Consider the following 13,843-nt stretch of genomic DNA (forward strand, 5'->3'; position numbering starts at 1 on the left):
GCTCAAGTTCAAACCTTTGTAAGAAAAAGAAGTATACTTTATTCTTGTTATTATTCTTATTATTATCATTCTTATTACTATTATTACTATTAATGTAGTTCATATTCATATTTGAATATTTTATAATGAAACATATCTTTTTTAACCCTCCTTTTATGTTGTGGGTCAAATTAACCTGTTTAGAAAATCTAGGGAGAAAAAAAAAACGGGATTTAACTGTTTGCTGGCCTTTTTTAAAATTGTAGTTTCTTTCTATTAAAAACATGTTATTTTTTTTAATGGTTGAACATTAGAGCAGGTCACACTGACCCATGAACATTGTTGATAAATGATCACAACAAGAAGTAAAGTCTGTTTAAGAAAACAAATATGAACATTTTCATACAAATGATGGCGCATTTGTGAACTAATGAATAGAATTTGATTGAGCAACATATGAAGTTGCAAACATAAGAAATGATCGATTTTGACTTGCGCGTATCTCACGCTTCGTCTGACTGTCCTCCCTCTGTCCTGATGCGGCTCCGCTCTTGCGCAGCTCCCATGGTTGCCAAGTGGTCAAGCATGAGTTCATCCTCCTGTCTTTATTGACACGTGTGTCCTCTTCTTCCTCTTCTCCCTCACTAAATTCAATTTAGTAAGCAAAACACATTCTGAGCGGGACATGGCACGGAGGAGATGCATTCAAATTGGTCTATAGCACTTTAGCCCATTAGGAAGCAGAATACAATGTGGGGTTTGTACGCTGTAAAAAACAGCATGCTTGATTGCACTGTAAAAAATTGACAGGCTGTCAATTAGGACACAATACGGGTTCCTACGCTGTAAAAGACGGCATACAAAATACGAACATTTTTTTACTTGACTCCCCCGAAATGTAGAGTATCTGAAAATGTTCCTTTTGGTTTTGTTTTCCGGATTCATCATTTATTTAAAGGGAAGTCAACCCCCCCCAAAATATATTTGCAATATGATCTATGCGCCTTCAGTAGTCTAAACATGGCATTCAGATTAATATTGCATTTGTGGAATATGAGTTAAGATGCAAAATTCAGCCGTTTTAGCCATCTCAGCCATTTTGTCACTTTTGTCGACTGAAAATGACATCACAAACGCTCAGCGCTCAGGTAACGACCAATCATGGCTCTGCTTCAGAAAACAGCTAAGCCGGGTGGATTTTACTGTTTACTGTTTAGAGTAGTGGGCCTGCATATAACGTATTCTTGTAAAGAAATATTTTGGGTTGACTTCCTGTTTACTAAGAAATACATTTTGACTAACCAACTATAGATAAAAAACAGCTATGTATATTTGCACCAAATATTACAGGACTCTTAATGTTAATGGTCAGTTGGCCCGATTAAAAAGCTGCAGGCCATATTCGGCCCATGGGCCATACGTTGTCCCTCCCTGGTGTAAAGTGTAGATTTGTTGCTCCTTGGGGTATTTTGGGAAAAGCGTCTCACCGACATGTTATTAACACTCCTGGGAACTGTTTAAAATTGTGCTGAAACAAAGTCTCCGTGAGGAGTAAAATGTCTTCAACAACCCAAAAATAGTCCATTTGCTTTGGATTCAAACTTTTCTTGTTTGCTCGTCTGTGAGCCACATCGCTGTTTCATCCACAACACACTCCGATTATTACTTTATAGCTTGAATATGAATGATAACCTAAATCTGTTATCAGCGTCGCTTGAACCTTGACCCTTTTCAGTTTGTTGACGCGCTTTATTTACACAGGGCTGCGGGAACAGCAAACAGTGACGAGAACACACCGGACCGCAGAGTTAACATAATAGTCATTTTAATACATTTTGTGTCACTAACACTGAAACATGTAGACTGTGAAAAAAACAAAACAAAAATAATCAGTCACACCTGAGAACTTATTTGGTCATTCTTGCCCATTCTTCTTAATGACTCAACAGTCTGTTTTGTACACCTTCATAGTTAAACAATGACAAGTCAACAGGGTTGAAGGAGATAGCATGATTTATAGTCTTCTGACGTTGCAAATGAGTGTCTCGTCCACATTTGTCTGGTGACACATGCTACATGTTGAACAAAGTACACTTCACTCATCTGCCCTCCAATCACATAAAGCAGGAAACGGAGGGTCCTGATTTTGAGGCTACGAACGGTGCTACCCGTGCGAATGTGGTCACGCGGCACAAGAAAAGTACACTCTCTTACCTCGTTTGCGTATGCACTGTTTTTCATTTCTTAAAGTTTTGTCCGATGGGTGTTTATACAAATATTTACAGTAATTCTGACTTTCCTACTGCGTGTCCGTAGGTTACCTATAGACTGTGGCCCGTTTAGACTTGCGTAGAAATTCTAGGTGTGGTCACCCCTGTAGGAACGGCACTCGACCTTTAAGTCCAGACGCCTCCAGGAATTCACAATGTTGAGAGCCAACCAAAGTCTTTGGCCAGTCACCCCAACTTGGCAGGACACACACTCTAGACAACAATCAACTGGTTGCCACTCAAACACAAGGCACATTTATCCTGGAGCAGCTGAAATGTTCTTGTCTTGTCATTTGTTTGGAAGTCAAATGTCACTGAAAAATACAGTAAACACAAATAGCTTTATCTAATGTGTGAAGGACATTTTGCAAACAGGAAGGTATTACTCTTGTATTTGTAACATCCAATCTTCAAGAGATATTCCTCGCAATCCTCCATCGTCATTGAACTCCTCATCATCCGTTTCTTGGGTACCGGCAAAAGTCCAAGGGTAGTTTCTACTCATGTAGTCTTGATCATTGCTGGGTGTCTTGTAAAGAGGCATCCAGTTTTGTTTGTACCCTGATGCCGGATTGGCATCACTGGGTAGTAGATTATTGCTTAGGTAAATTCCAAGTGGAGCCGACTGAAATTGGTTGCAGTCCATCGGTATCGGCGTCCCATCGACGCACCCAGAGTCGGACGAGTCAGAGCTATCCAAGCTCTTCAGCGGAGCCAAAACCGATGCGTGCTCTTTCGTTTCAAGGCGGTCGGATGGAAGAGATTTTGTCTCGGTACCGCTCTCTACCTGGAAAGCGAGAGAGGGCAACTTAAGATGTCCGTTAGCATCCCGCACCGTGTGCAGCTGCAGCTGTCCGCATGGATCCACCTCCAGACAGGGTGCGCTTTGCCGTGGAGGTGATGGTTTTTCCCCGTCATTCCCAAGGATTCTCGGGAGCTCGGTCTGTTCTGTCGGAACAGCCACCGCTATTGTGCTGTAGACGACAGAAGACTGGCTGCTGGATGCCTGGTCGTTTGGCCTCCCCACCGATGACCCGGTACCGCCCAGCCAGGGTTGGCAAGGGACATCCTGCGGGGAATAGCTTCCAGTAGGTCCAACACGAAGCCCATTTGGATTAGGCCTGGCAGGAGCATACTTATAGACACAGAGTTGCTCAGTTTGAGCGGAGAATGTCGCTCTGCAAATAAGCAGGTTCTTCTCCGGGGCTTGCTGAAGATCTGGCAGTTCTCTGGCAGTACGTATATCCTGTTGTAAAAGGCAGATGACACATTCAGGGAAATGAATTTCCCTTGTAGAATCTATCTAGTCTATCTAGCAGCGACTGTTTATAGCTTTTCACCAGTAAACACGTAAACCCCCGGCTACACCTGGTTCAAATTCACCCACAATGGTACCTTGGCTTTCGATAGCCCTAACATGCAAGTTTGTTTGCATTACAAGCCGTCGCTTAGTTGATTTATTTTTTTCCACAGCCAGAATTCAGTTTAATACAGACATGCATAATGCATGAAGAGTTTCACAACTTAGTGACTCAAGAAGCTGCAGTAATTTTTTTCGCAAAGAATAAAGAATATATGCCTATAGTATTGTTATATTGTTATATCGAATTTGTGTACTACTGCAAATTTTATGCTAGCTTACAACATTTTGCATTGTGGGTTACCATTGAGATAGGAGACTTTTATAAGTTATGTAGTTTAGTTAAAGGCACAACGTGTAATTTTCTTAGGTTAAAACTTCACCTGGGAATGCTTCAAAACAGCATGAATCATGCACAATCTCTTTTTTGAAGAATTATCCACTATTTGCTGCTTGTTATGAAGTGCTCAGCCTCCATTTAGCGCTCGTAATTAAATATTGAGCTTGCAACTCATGACAAAAAAAAATCAGCTGAGCAAAGACTATCTTGGAAAAAGTAATAAATTCAATTGCAAGTCGAGCTACTGGTGTGGACTGGCCTTGGTGGATGTCTGTTCTGTGGTTAACCGAATGCTGTTCTATTTGACAGTATGTCAGAAAAGCTAATTTTTCCATTGTGTTCTGTTTACACCCACATATGTCACCACATAAAAGGCTCTGTCAGTCATCAAACTACTGTTGCATTCACAAAAAGTAAATATTTACACAGTCATTCGATGTCCTCATCATTCGGCCCAACATGCCAAATCCTGTGCTGCCTACGGGGTTCGATTTTCCAGTTTTGCCACATTTCCAGATGGTTATTATAGACCAGTGGTTGCCAACCTTTTCACCGTGGCACAAATTATTTGGAGTGCAACAGGAAATTAACCAAATTCACTTAATTATTGTTCTGTTTTGCTCTGTTTTATAAAGTGCAGCACTTTTTTTCTGCATTTCCCATGCATGAGAAGTGCTGTCTAAATCAGGTTTTGATTGATTGAGCATTTTTCATTTGCTAAGAATACTGCATCTACAGTACATTCAACAATCAATGCCAGTTATGCACAGTGATCAACAGAATAATTTAATGCTCTTCCACTTGATGACAAAGGTACATAACTATTAACTAACTAAATACCAACCTGTGGGTCCACTTTTTTTGACATTCTTGTTTGGTGGTGTCTAGTGACACTTTTGCGATTGTAAAATATATTCCTTGGCTCAATAAAAGTTGCGCAAACACCGGTTGTGTGAAGAATCTGACTGCTCACCAGTGACCGTGGCGGCTTCCTGTCCAGCCCGCCCTTCACGTAGACGCACACAGCTCCAAGCGACACCATGACAATGATAACCAGTAGGGCGGCGCCCATGAGGGACCACAGCAAAATCTTGGTAGGGTCACCTGCCGGAGGGAAACAGTGGCTGTCACTTGGCTGTGCTTCAGCATAAGTACAGATACTTGTGTAAGAAAAAAATAATAATAATAATAACAGTAGAAATACCGATTCGTCATCTTTAATAAAGTAAAAGTACAAATGTACAGATACTTGTCTATTTCCGTCATGTTGCCATCCACGGAGACTGAAAAAAGTAACGAGCCTTTTTTGAGAAAGTAAGCAGTAGAAAGTACAAGGTATCTTTTTTTTTTCCCCGAAGTAGGGAACAAGCGTAAAAGTGATCATAAAAATAAACACTCAAGTAAGTTACAGATACCTGAAAAAACTACTTCAGCACAAAAACAAAGGATTTGTACTTGATTACTGTTCTGCATGTAGCAGCGGCTATCCATCAGTGCTTCGCAGTGCGAAATTGGGGATTTATCTCTGCAGAGAACTGCACAACAGCCTCCTTGAGGGAATTGGAATGTAGATTTTTGTATTGGCATGTGCATGGTGTGAAGCTGTACTCGTCAGCTATTGTTATTCTTGGCGTTAGCAGTGACGTTCGAGCAATAGATTTTTTTTTTACGCGAGGTTTAGTCTCACCAATGGCAGGAGGAGGGAACGGTCACGGGTACTGTCACATTCTCACGTTAACAGTCTTAATGGAGGTAATGCTTCTTTTTTGTAACAATTCAAATCAGTTCCTAAGTGTCTCAATGACATGTCTGGCATAGTACCCCAAAGAACGAAGAATTAGACACTTTTCACCAATTAACATAATGATTACATTCGTCAATTAATATAGCGGAGCCATGTATTTGCTGTATACAGTATGCCCATTGTCAAACAAATACGTCAATACCTTTGCCCAAAATCCCCCAAAGTATAAAAGTAAAATACAAAAAGTATTTTCCGCTCATCAGCTAATGTTGTTAGCTAACTCTAATCTGTGTTTCTGCTCTTTTTCCAGACAGATGGAAATTAGCCTGTTTTGAGGGGGCTGTCCTGTTCCATACCAATAAGACACTGCTCACCCTGTTTCCGCTTACAGGGGCTTTTGCTACCTTAATGGCTGCCCGGGGCGGAAGTAGGGCGTTGCAACTAGGCGAGTGCCTGCTTGATCTCAAACAACCCACAGTCCCCATCAATAACCAGAGAAACCCCCACGTGAGCGTGCAGAAAACATCCAAACTCCAGCCATAAAGGTCTGAATGGACACTTGGACCCAGAACATCCTTTATGGTCTGAAATACCACGAGAACTCGGAGTCAGGAGTTGTTGACTAACACCTTTTTTACGCAATATACCACAAGGAAAACCATTCAAACTAAGTGATCAGTGCCCACCTGGTAGGGTTGCGCAGAAGTCGGCCTTTTCACTCTCAGAACGACCCCACTCGCAAAAAGGCTTGTAGACCACATAGCCGCAGTACTTTCTTTCGTTGGATTTCAAGTTGAAGACAAACAGAGCAGATTGGCTGCTGTAGTTCTAGAGACACGTGAAAAAATAAATTGATTAGCCGTTCCATTTTTCAAACCAGTGAAATGTGAAAAATGCAAATGCACCTCCAAAGATGTGATTTGACCCCACTGAAAATATTTTAATTGCTGTATGTTAATATTTTGAATATGACAAACTACAATTATCATCCAACAACATTTGAACATCATCTGAAATTCATCTTACTAACAAAAAAATACACATGCGTCTGACTCCATAACTTCCGCTAACAACCCAGGCTAAACTTTACTCCTCCCCGACACCAGGTGTATTTTTTTCCGATACAGGCTTTATTTTTTTGTACCTGATACTCATGGAGGCTCCCGATACCAGTCAATGATATTTAAAGCAAAGAAAATCTGTCATCAGGTAAGTCCTCCTTGGCAGTAGTTGGCGCTATACTGATGCGGTTTGACACAATGACCAATCGTCATCTGCATCAGAGGGAATGGTTTTGTTCACAATGTTTTGTCATTGTGTTAAATGAAATTTTATTTATCAAAAGTGTTAGAGGTACTGCTACTCATTATCGGCGAGACCTCAAAGAGTGAATACTCGATTTGAAAAAGTGATATCGAAGAATCCTAGTTTGTAATGCACTAGAATGTGAGCAAGGAGAGCAACTGTTGCCAATCCATTTGAAGCAGTTTATCGCACGGGGCAAACAAAAAATGAGAACACTCACAAGGAGCATACACAACTCAGCCTAACCCAACCAACTAAGCCAACCCGACTCCAGCTCCTCGGTTTGGCTTTACCTGTATTGGCCACTTGGGGGAGGTGAGATGAAAGGTGTATAGAATAGAAGTATTGACGGTCCTGCTTTTGCTGCTTTTGATGATGTCCGCCACTGAGACGCCATTCGGCCCCAGCGGAAGCGCGGCTCTAACATACAACGACGCCGGCGTCACGTCTGTGAACAAATTGGCTTGGCCCAGAGTAGCTGCAGAGGACACAGAATAATCACAATACAACTCTCATTTGCGAATGTCCTTACTTATGCTGATGTCAGACTACACGAATGGAGCCCGATTTTGGACTGACAGGCGTCGCAGACAAACGTAGCGTCTCGTAGCCGATTTTGAGTTGTCTTGACGCATCCTAGCTGGCGTAGTGCGACATGCTCAGTGATCGCTCGTTTGGCATCTGAGACGCTTCACGACCACCAGCACGAAAGTCTGGCATGTCAGAATTTTTGTTCGTCTTGCAGCAAAGTGTGTCATGTCCGACGTCATCCTTCGATTGGTTCTTCGGCATTGACCAATAAGGAGGACAGTGCCTTTCTACCTATGACGAGAGACTAGACGTAGCGCGCACATACCAACAATCAAAATGCCGAATAAAGGAACGGACAGTAGGGGGGAAATACTGGAAAGTATACATAGTATTTCAACTCATGCTATGTTTGCTAACTGCAAAGCCAGTAGCTGATTAGCAAATGTGGTGTGTGTCATTAAACAAATTTGTTACCTTAAATCGGAAGTCAACCCAAACATATTTTTTTCAAGGATATGTTCCCAGCAGGCCCACTAGTTGAAACACGGCATTCTGATTAGTTTTAGGTTTGTGGAATGAGTTGAGCAGCAAAATGCACTCGTTTTTTGGCCATGACTGGAGGCGGCCATTTTGTCTTCTGTCGACTGAAAATGACATCACAACTGCTCACAACGACCAATCACAGCTGACCTGTTTTCTGAATCTGAGCCGCGATTGGTCGTTGTGAGCAGTTGTGATGTCATTTTCAGTCGACAGAAGACAAAATGGCCGCCCCGGAGATGGCTGAAAACGAGCGGATTAACACTTATTCCACAAACGCAATATTTATCAGAATGCTTGTTTCAACTAGTGGGCTTGCATAGAACATATTCTTGGGAAAAAAAATGTTTGCGTTGACTTCCCTTTTAAGTTCCTTTTTGAGAATAGACAGTCCATATTGCCCTCTCCCCACCATCCAGGAACAGGTCCATAGTCTCTGTTTTTTTGTTTTTATTTATTTTTTTGCCTTTTCAGAGCAGAGAACAAACGTACATGCGCATAATGCCTCCATCGACATGACAACACGGACGGACACGCGCCGATGGACAGAATCTTGACAGAAGTACGCAACGATACGGACTTGTAGCGTGACGTCTCGCCCGGTCCAAGACACAGAACGATATTATCTGGTAGTCTGACAGCGCAGCGCGAGCATCGTGAACGACAAAAAAAGTGTAGTCTGAGAAGGCCATTACTGTGTTTGACGGGATTAAGCCTGGTGGTCCATCCATGCAAGCGGCCGTTGGCGGACACTCGCGCCCGGTAGTGAACGTCAGGGAGCGACGGTGTTTCTGCAGTCAGGTCGCAGTGAAGCACTGTGATGTTCTGACACTCCCTCTTGATATGGAAATGGTGTCCCAAACCGTACCTGCAATGATTTCGGTGTACAAAATGAGGTCGATTCCCGCCGATTGTGCGGGCTTCTGCAGCGTGTATACCGATAATCAGTCCAATATCAGATAATCAGATTGGTCTTGATTGGGTCAGAATACAGTATTCCGAATGGGGTGTGTACATGAAGCATTTTTATTCCGATCAGGCATTTAATCCGAATAAATATGTCCATGTAAACGTAGCTAGTGTCTGTACCCTGCTTTAGAAGCGTTAAGCTAATCAATGCTAAATGCGGACATGCATCGCTTTGTCTCCCATCACCTTGTTAATGGCAATTTAGTCTTCTTACAGGTGATTTGAAAGATAACATCAGGGAAGTAGTTGATCTTTTCCACATGCTAGCATAATTACACAGCAAATAACATGTTGTCATTAAGTGATACGTCATGTGGTATTATTTTCGGAAATCGGTCGATTCCCTGCAAGAGCATTCCTCCAAATTCTTGCTTTTGATGTGCCGCAACTAAGAGTCTAACGGGGCATGTATTCAGATTTGGATTTTTCTGAACAAAGTACTTTATTTTTGGTTGATGTTCTTACACAGAACATATTTGGTCAGGGAACAGGAAGTGGATTGCGAAATGCTTGTTAACTCATTTGAAACGTCATCACGTCAACGTGAGTATCATTGAAGCAACAATTGAACATTGAACATTGAAAAACAAACATTTTATCATTAGATGTGATGTATTCTCTGTGGGCCCTTCAAGTGGGAGACCATTATTAGTGTTTTTATGACAACATGATTTAAATCTTGTCTCACTCTTACTGTTGCCGTTATCTGCATTTCTTAAAAAGACAAACTATTGATATTGCGGTTTCCTAAAAGGAAAATATTCAAGATGTTCTATATTACTAAACTTGTATTTACTTAAGCTGAATGTATACACTATTTTGTTTGCTTAAGGATCTTCCATTCATTGGAGAACTTACTGTAGCAGTTTGCAGTTTTTCTCTTTAAATGTGCTTAAAGGGGGGTGTGTCATTTGTCTGTCATTTTCAATCGACAGAAGTGATAAAACGGCTGCCCCCAGAGCTGGCTAAAAACGGGTGGATTTTGTTTCTTAACTCATGCCACAAACACAATATTAATCAGAATGCTGTGTTTCAACTAGTGGGCCTGCATAGAACATATTGTTAAAAAAAAATAAGTTTGGCTTGCCTTACTTTCGCTTTAAGTCTTTTGTGTGTGTTATGCAGTATTTCTACCCCCGGTTTTGTACCTGATGTACTGGACGCTGTAGAGGACCTTTTGGTCTGGGGACGAAGGCTGCGCCGCATGCCAGTGGAGCTCATTGTAAAAGTTCTTGGACCGAAAGAACACGAGGCTGTCGCCAGTGGAAAGACAAGCTGCCGGAGACAAAAGGGGGCAAAGTCTAGTTGAATCATTTGTTTGTACGATAATTCCGAGTCTTTGTTCGCTCGCTTCGTGTTTAGCGGCTTTAATCAGTAACATGACATCTTTTTTCTTGAGTAAGACGACATGAAGTACTGTGTAAGTGTGGACAAAAATTGAGGAGTCTTTGTCCACAGATCTTTCATTCTGTCATGTGCGATACAGTTGGCTATGTTCGCAAAGCTGTGAGAACAATTTTGTGTTGTTTTTTTCCCCCCTCATTGTATCAATATTTATTAACTTGGTATTGTATATAAAGCACAGCTAAATGTTTTACGTTTGTGCTTAATTAACTTTTAAAGTCTGTATTATTTTAAGTAATGAAGTTTTACCAGTACATCTATTTTAACCAGAGCTTTTTTTTTTTTTTGACGCAAGAGTCTGTACTTCTAGTTAAGTAGAGAATACGAGTACTTTTGCCACCTTTGCTGATAGCCAAAACAGTTTCTTTCCTTTGCCACTCACGTCCCTGCTACACTGTGAAAGTCGCTTGCGCTTGTCGTTGACCCGGAGCACTTCACATTATGCGCTCTATTTTATAGCCCGAGCATTTAATAAATAAGTCGCATATTCGCATTAAAATGAGCCCGAGGCGTATTACCGTTAAACGTTATCGCCCTTGCCGTCAGTTGAGACAAAAGGCTCAACCGAGCCGTTTGCACAATTTGCATTTTTATTAGCCATGTCATGAGTTCATCAATATCACGTCAGGTGAAGAAGTTGATCATAAAAAGGCCTTTTTCCAATCAATTACTGCCTTCTAGAACATCCAAGGATTTTCAAATAGATTAGTCGTCTTGGCTTTTAATTCCAGGCATTTCTTTCCATTTCTTTGTGTAAGATTAACACAAACAACAAAATAAGCAGTTATTTTTTTCGTCTTTTGATTGAAAATGGAAAAAACATGCACTCACCATCGCAGAAGAGGAGCAGAATAACGACTTTGACAGGCCACATCTTTTTTGGCATATTTGTTGAGGTTCTGCCAAGAAATGTCCTCCAAAGTGTTATATGACACCAGGGTTATAGTAAAAAGTCGCCTTGGATTTCACGCGGTTGCTGCCAGCCATCGCAGGGCGCTCTGCTCAAAGGAGTGGTCTCTCTCAGGTGTGCACGTCTACCTTTATCACCTTCCTTCCTGATATTGCGCTCACAGGATGTCCCGCCTATTGTTTTTTTTATTTTATTTTTTTTATTTTAGTGGCTACGCATCATCCCGACAAAGCCGTCATCCCACCCCGCAGAATGAAAGTGAAAGATAAAATGCAATTCGTTGATACGGTATGCCCCGAGCATGTTTTTCAGGTTCTCACGCAGGGATAGTATGTGCTCATTGTTATCATATAGTTACGCTTGCTGGGTAACGTGAGAAAAAGGTTTGGCGCAAACTGCTGCCAAACTCTACTTACTGATATTTGAAAGTTTAGAAGTTAGGGGTTCGGTTCAGGGTTGGGATTGGGTACGTTTACTGTTAGGATTAGGTTTGGGATTACCTTAACCCTCGCCCTTTTAATAGTGACTAAAGGTGCAAGGTTAACATGACAACCGGGATTAGGGTATTGAGGGTTAGCGTTAGCGGAGTGTACACTAGTGGGTGAGCTTAATGTGCTGTAGATTAGGTTCATCCAAAGCGGTCCAATTTATGTAGGACTCAAAAGTCTTATGGGTTTGCCCTGCTTTGGAATATATTAATTAAACGGGGAAAGAAATGTCCTTAATTTAGAATCAGATTTGCTAGAAGTACAGCCGGCGACATCATCAATATTACTAGGCTGGTTCCACTGTAATTAAACTCTGACTTCGCCATGATTGTATTGTGTTTATCGGGAATGTTATCTGTTTGCAGTGGGCATTTAATTTCCCTCACTGGATGAATATAATAATCTTCCCACCCATCTTACATTCTTAGTATAAATATAACCTTTGCTGACTGTGACAGGAAGAAATGCAAGCCGCAGGAAATTGGAAAAATACGTGCTGACTGATTTTCAGCTGAACATGTTTAATATTTTTTAATGTCAACCAATTAAGTGATGGTACAGAGGGGTCCTCCTCCTTTTTTTTTCTCTCTGTGGAACCCATCCCCAGCTATTGGCTGAAAAACTCACCTGTTAGCTGTTTTGTGCTCTTTCTAACACACCGAAGATCAGGGGTGGGCAATTCCGATCCTCGAGGGCCAATGTCCTGCATGTTTTATATGTCATCCTGCTGCAACCCACCTAACCCTAACCCTGTGCCCATCTTTACAACCTTTTACAAACCCTGCCGAAACCCCCAAATTCGCTATGCTAGCAAGCGTTCGCTGCCCAGTGAGATACCAGCTTTATCGGTCTTCAGATTTGTAAAAAAAACGCCAACGCCATTATTCGTCAAAATGCCAGATATCGGCGCCGATAATCGGCCGGGCCGATAATCGGTCTATGCCTTATATAAATACTGTATATATCCAGTATGTGCCCTAATTGGACTGGCAACCAGTCCAGGGTGCCCAGAGTCACCTCCAGCTCACCCACTACCGTAATGAGGAAGTGTATTAAAGAAAATGGATGACTGGATGCTTCAATATGCGTTTCACCAACAATCAATCCCACACAATCGACTGACTTTTTAACAATCAATTTAATTCTCGGTGCAATGAGGCCATCCGTGCGCTCGACACATTTTCAGTGTAGTATAAAAGCTTAGCTTGTGATACTGTTTGGTGAATTGTGCATCACCCGCCGCCTGCCTTTACTGGTCCTCAAGATCCCGTGTGCCGCATAAATCAAGCTGACAAAAATACAATAATCAATGAAGCGCATGCTTCCCTGCGCAGTCGGACCTATCGCCCAACGTGGCACCTCAGTTTCACTTCACGCCTCCCTGAGCGTTATTGTGAGCAAGAGCCTCTCCTTCTCGCTTCCTCCGGTCCCGGCGGAGACGTCCCAGCGGAGGCGTTCCCTCAGCGGCGGAAACGCTTTGATGGCGTCGGTTCGCAAACTGAGACGAAGCGACTCTCTCTTCAAGAACATCATCCATGAATCATCTTTTAGACTGTCTCGGTGAATCAGACCCAGCTCGCTCTGCAGCCTCTTTCCATCGCCACGTCTTTGATCCGTCGACACGGGGGAGGTGGCAGTTCACCTAATCCAATCCTGAGCACACTTGGCATTCACATGCTATTTCTTTGAACATATTAGCCCAGGACATCTTCTGCTTAAGCACCACACGGCTGTTGTGAGGCCATGCATACAGGAATGATGTACGAGCTCTTCTTTGCATTTTGGACGTTCGCCCACATGCAGTCAACATGAAATGACTTCAAACATAAGGTAGTTTAGACAAGAAACTAAGTCCTACCCGCACATTTTTGCGGCTACTCGAACAGGGGCATTTTGTTGGTCGTACTGACAAAAGAGGAAATGCTACTTCCACGTATCTAGCTCTCAAAGGGTCCTGAACAAGTCGTTCCACAGAATTAGGAAGTAGGGCTGCACAATGAAAT

At 42.2% G+C, this 13,843-nt stretch overlaps 1 protein-coding gene across 2 annotated transcripts; it reads right to left on the reverse strand.

The window, feature by feature from the left end:
- Positions 1-1,787: 1,787 nt before the first annotated feature.
- Positions 1,788-11,591, reverse strand: LOC147143120 (uncharacterized). Of its 2 annotated transcripts, XM_086039353.1 has the most exons (8): positions 11,274-11,591; positions 10,187-10,313; positions 8,765-8,937; positions 7,292-7,476; positions 6,380-6,521; positions 4,923-5,053; positions 3,118-3,495; positions 1,788-3,036 (listed from the first exon to the last, which is right to left on the reverse strand). In XM_086039353.1, exons 1-8 carry the CDS (start codon positions 11,326-11,328, stop codon positions 2,632-2,634), a joined length of 1,596 nt encoding a protein of 531 aa, XP_085895479.1. In that variant the 5' UTR covers positions 11,329-11,591; the 3' UTR covers positions 1,788-2,631. The 2 variants fall into 2 exon arrangements, with proteins under 2 accessions (XP_085895479.1, XP_085895478.1); XM_086039352.1 differs by having other exon boundaries at positions 1,788-3,495.
- Between the last annotated feature and the right edge of the window lie 2,252 nt (positions 11,592-13,843).

Source organism: Filicampus tigris, chromosome 8 (genome assembly GCF_054856515.1).
Source record: "Filicampus tigris isolate MCC_2025a chromosome 8, RoL_Ftig_1.0, whole genome shotgun sequence".
Classification (NCBI taxonomy): Eukaryota; Metazoa; Chordata; class Actinopteri; order Syngnathiformes; family Syngnathidae; genus Filicampus; species Filicampus tigris.

What these genes read in the sequence shown, in the direction of transcription:
- LOC147143120 (XM_086039352.1), bottom strand. Translation starts at nt 11,328, where the DNA reads ATGCCAAAAAAGATGTGGCCTGTCAAAGTCGTTATTCTGCTCCTCTTC. An exon ending in GCTTAATCCCGTCAAACACA is followed by an intron (nt 7,477 to 8,764) that starts GTAATGGCCTTC and finishes TGTCCTCTGCAG; the next exon opens with CTACTCTGGGCCAAGCCAAT. An exon ending in CTTCTGCGCAACCCTACCAG is followed by an intron (nt 5,054 to 6,379) that starts GTGGGCACTGAT and finishes TCCCTCCGGCAG; the next exon opens with GTGACCCTACCAAGATTTTG.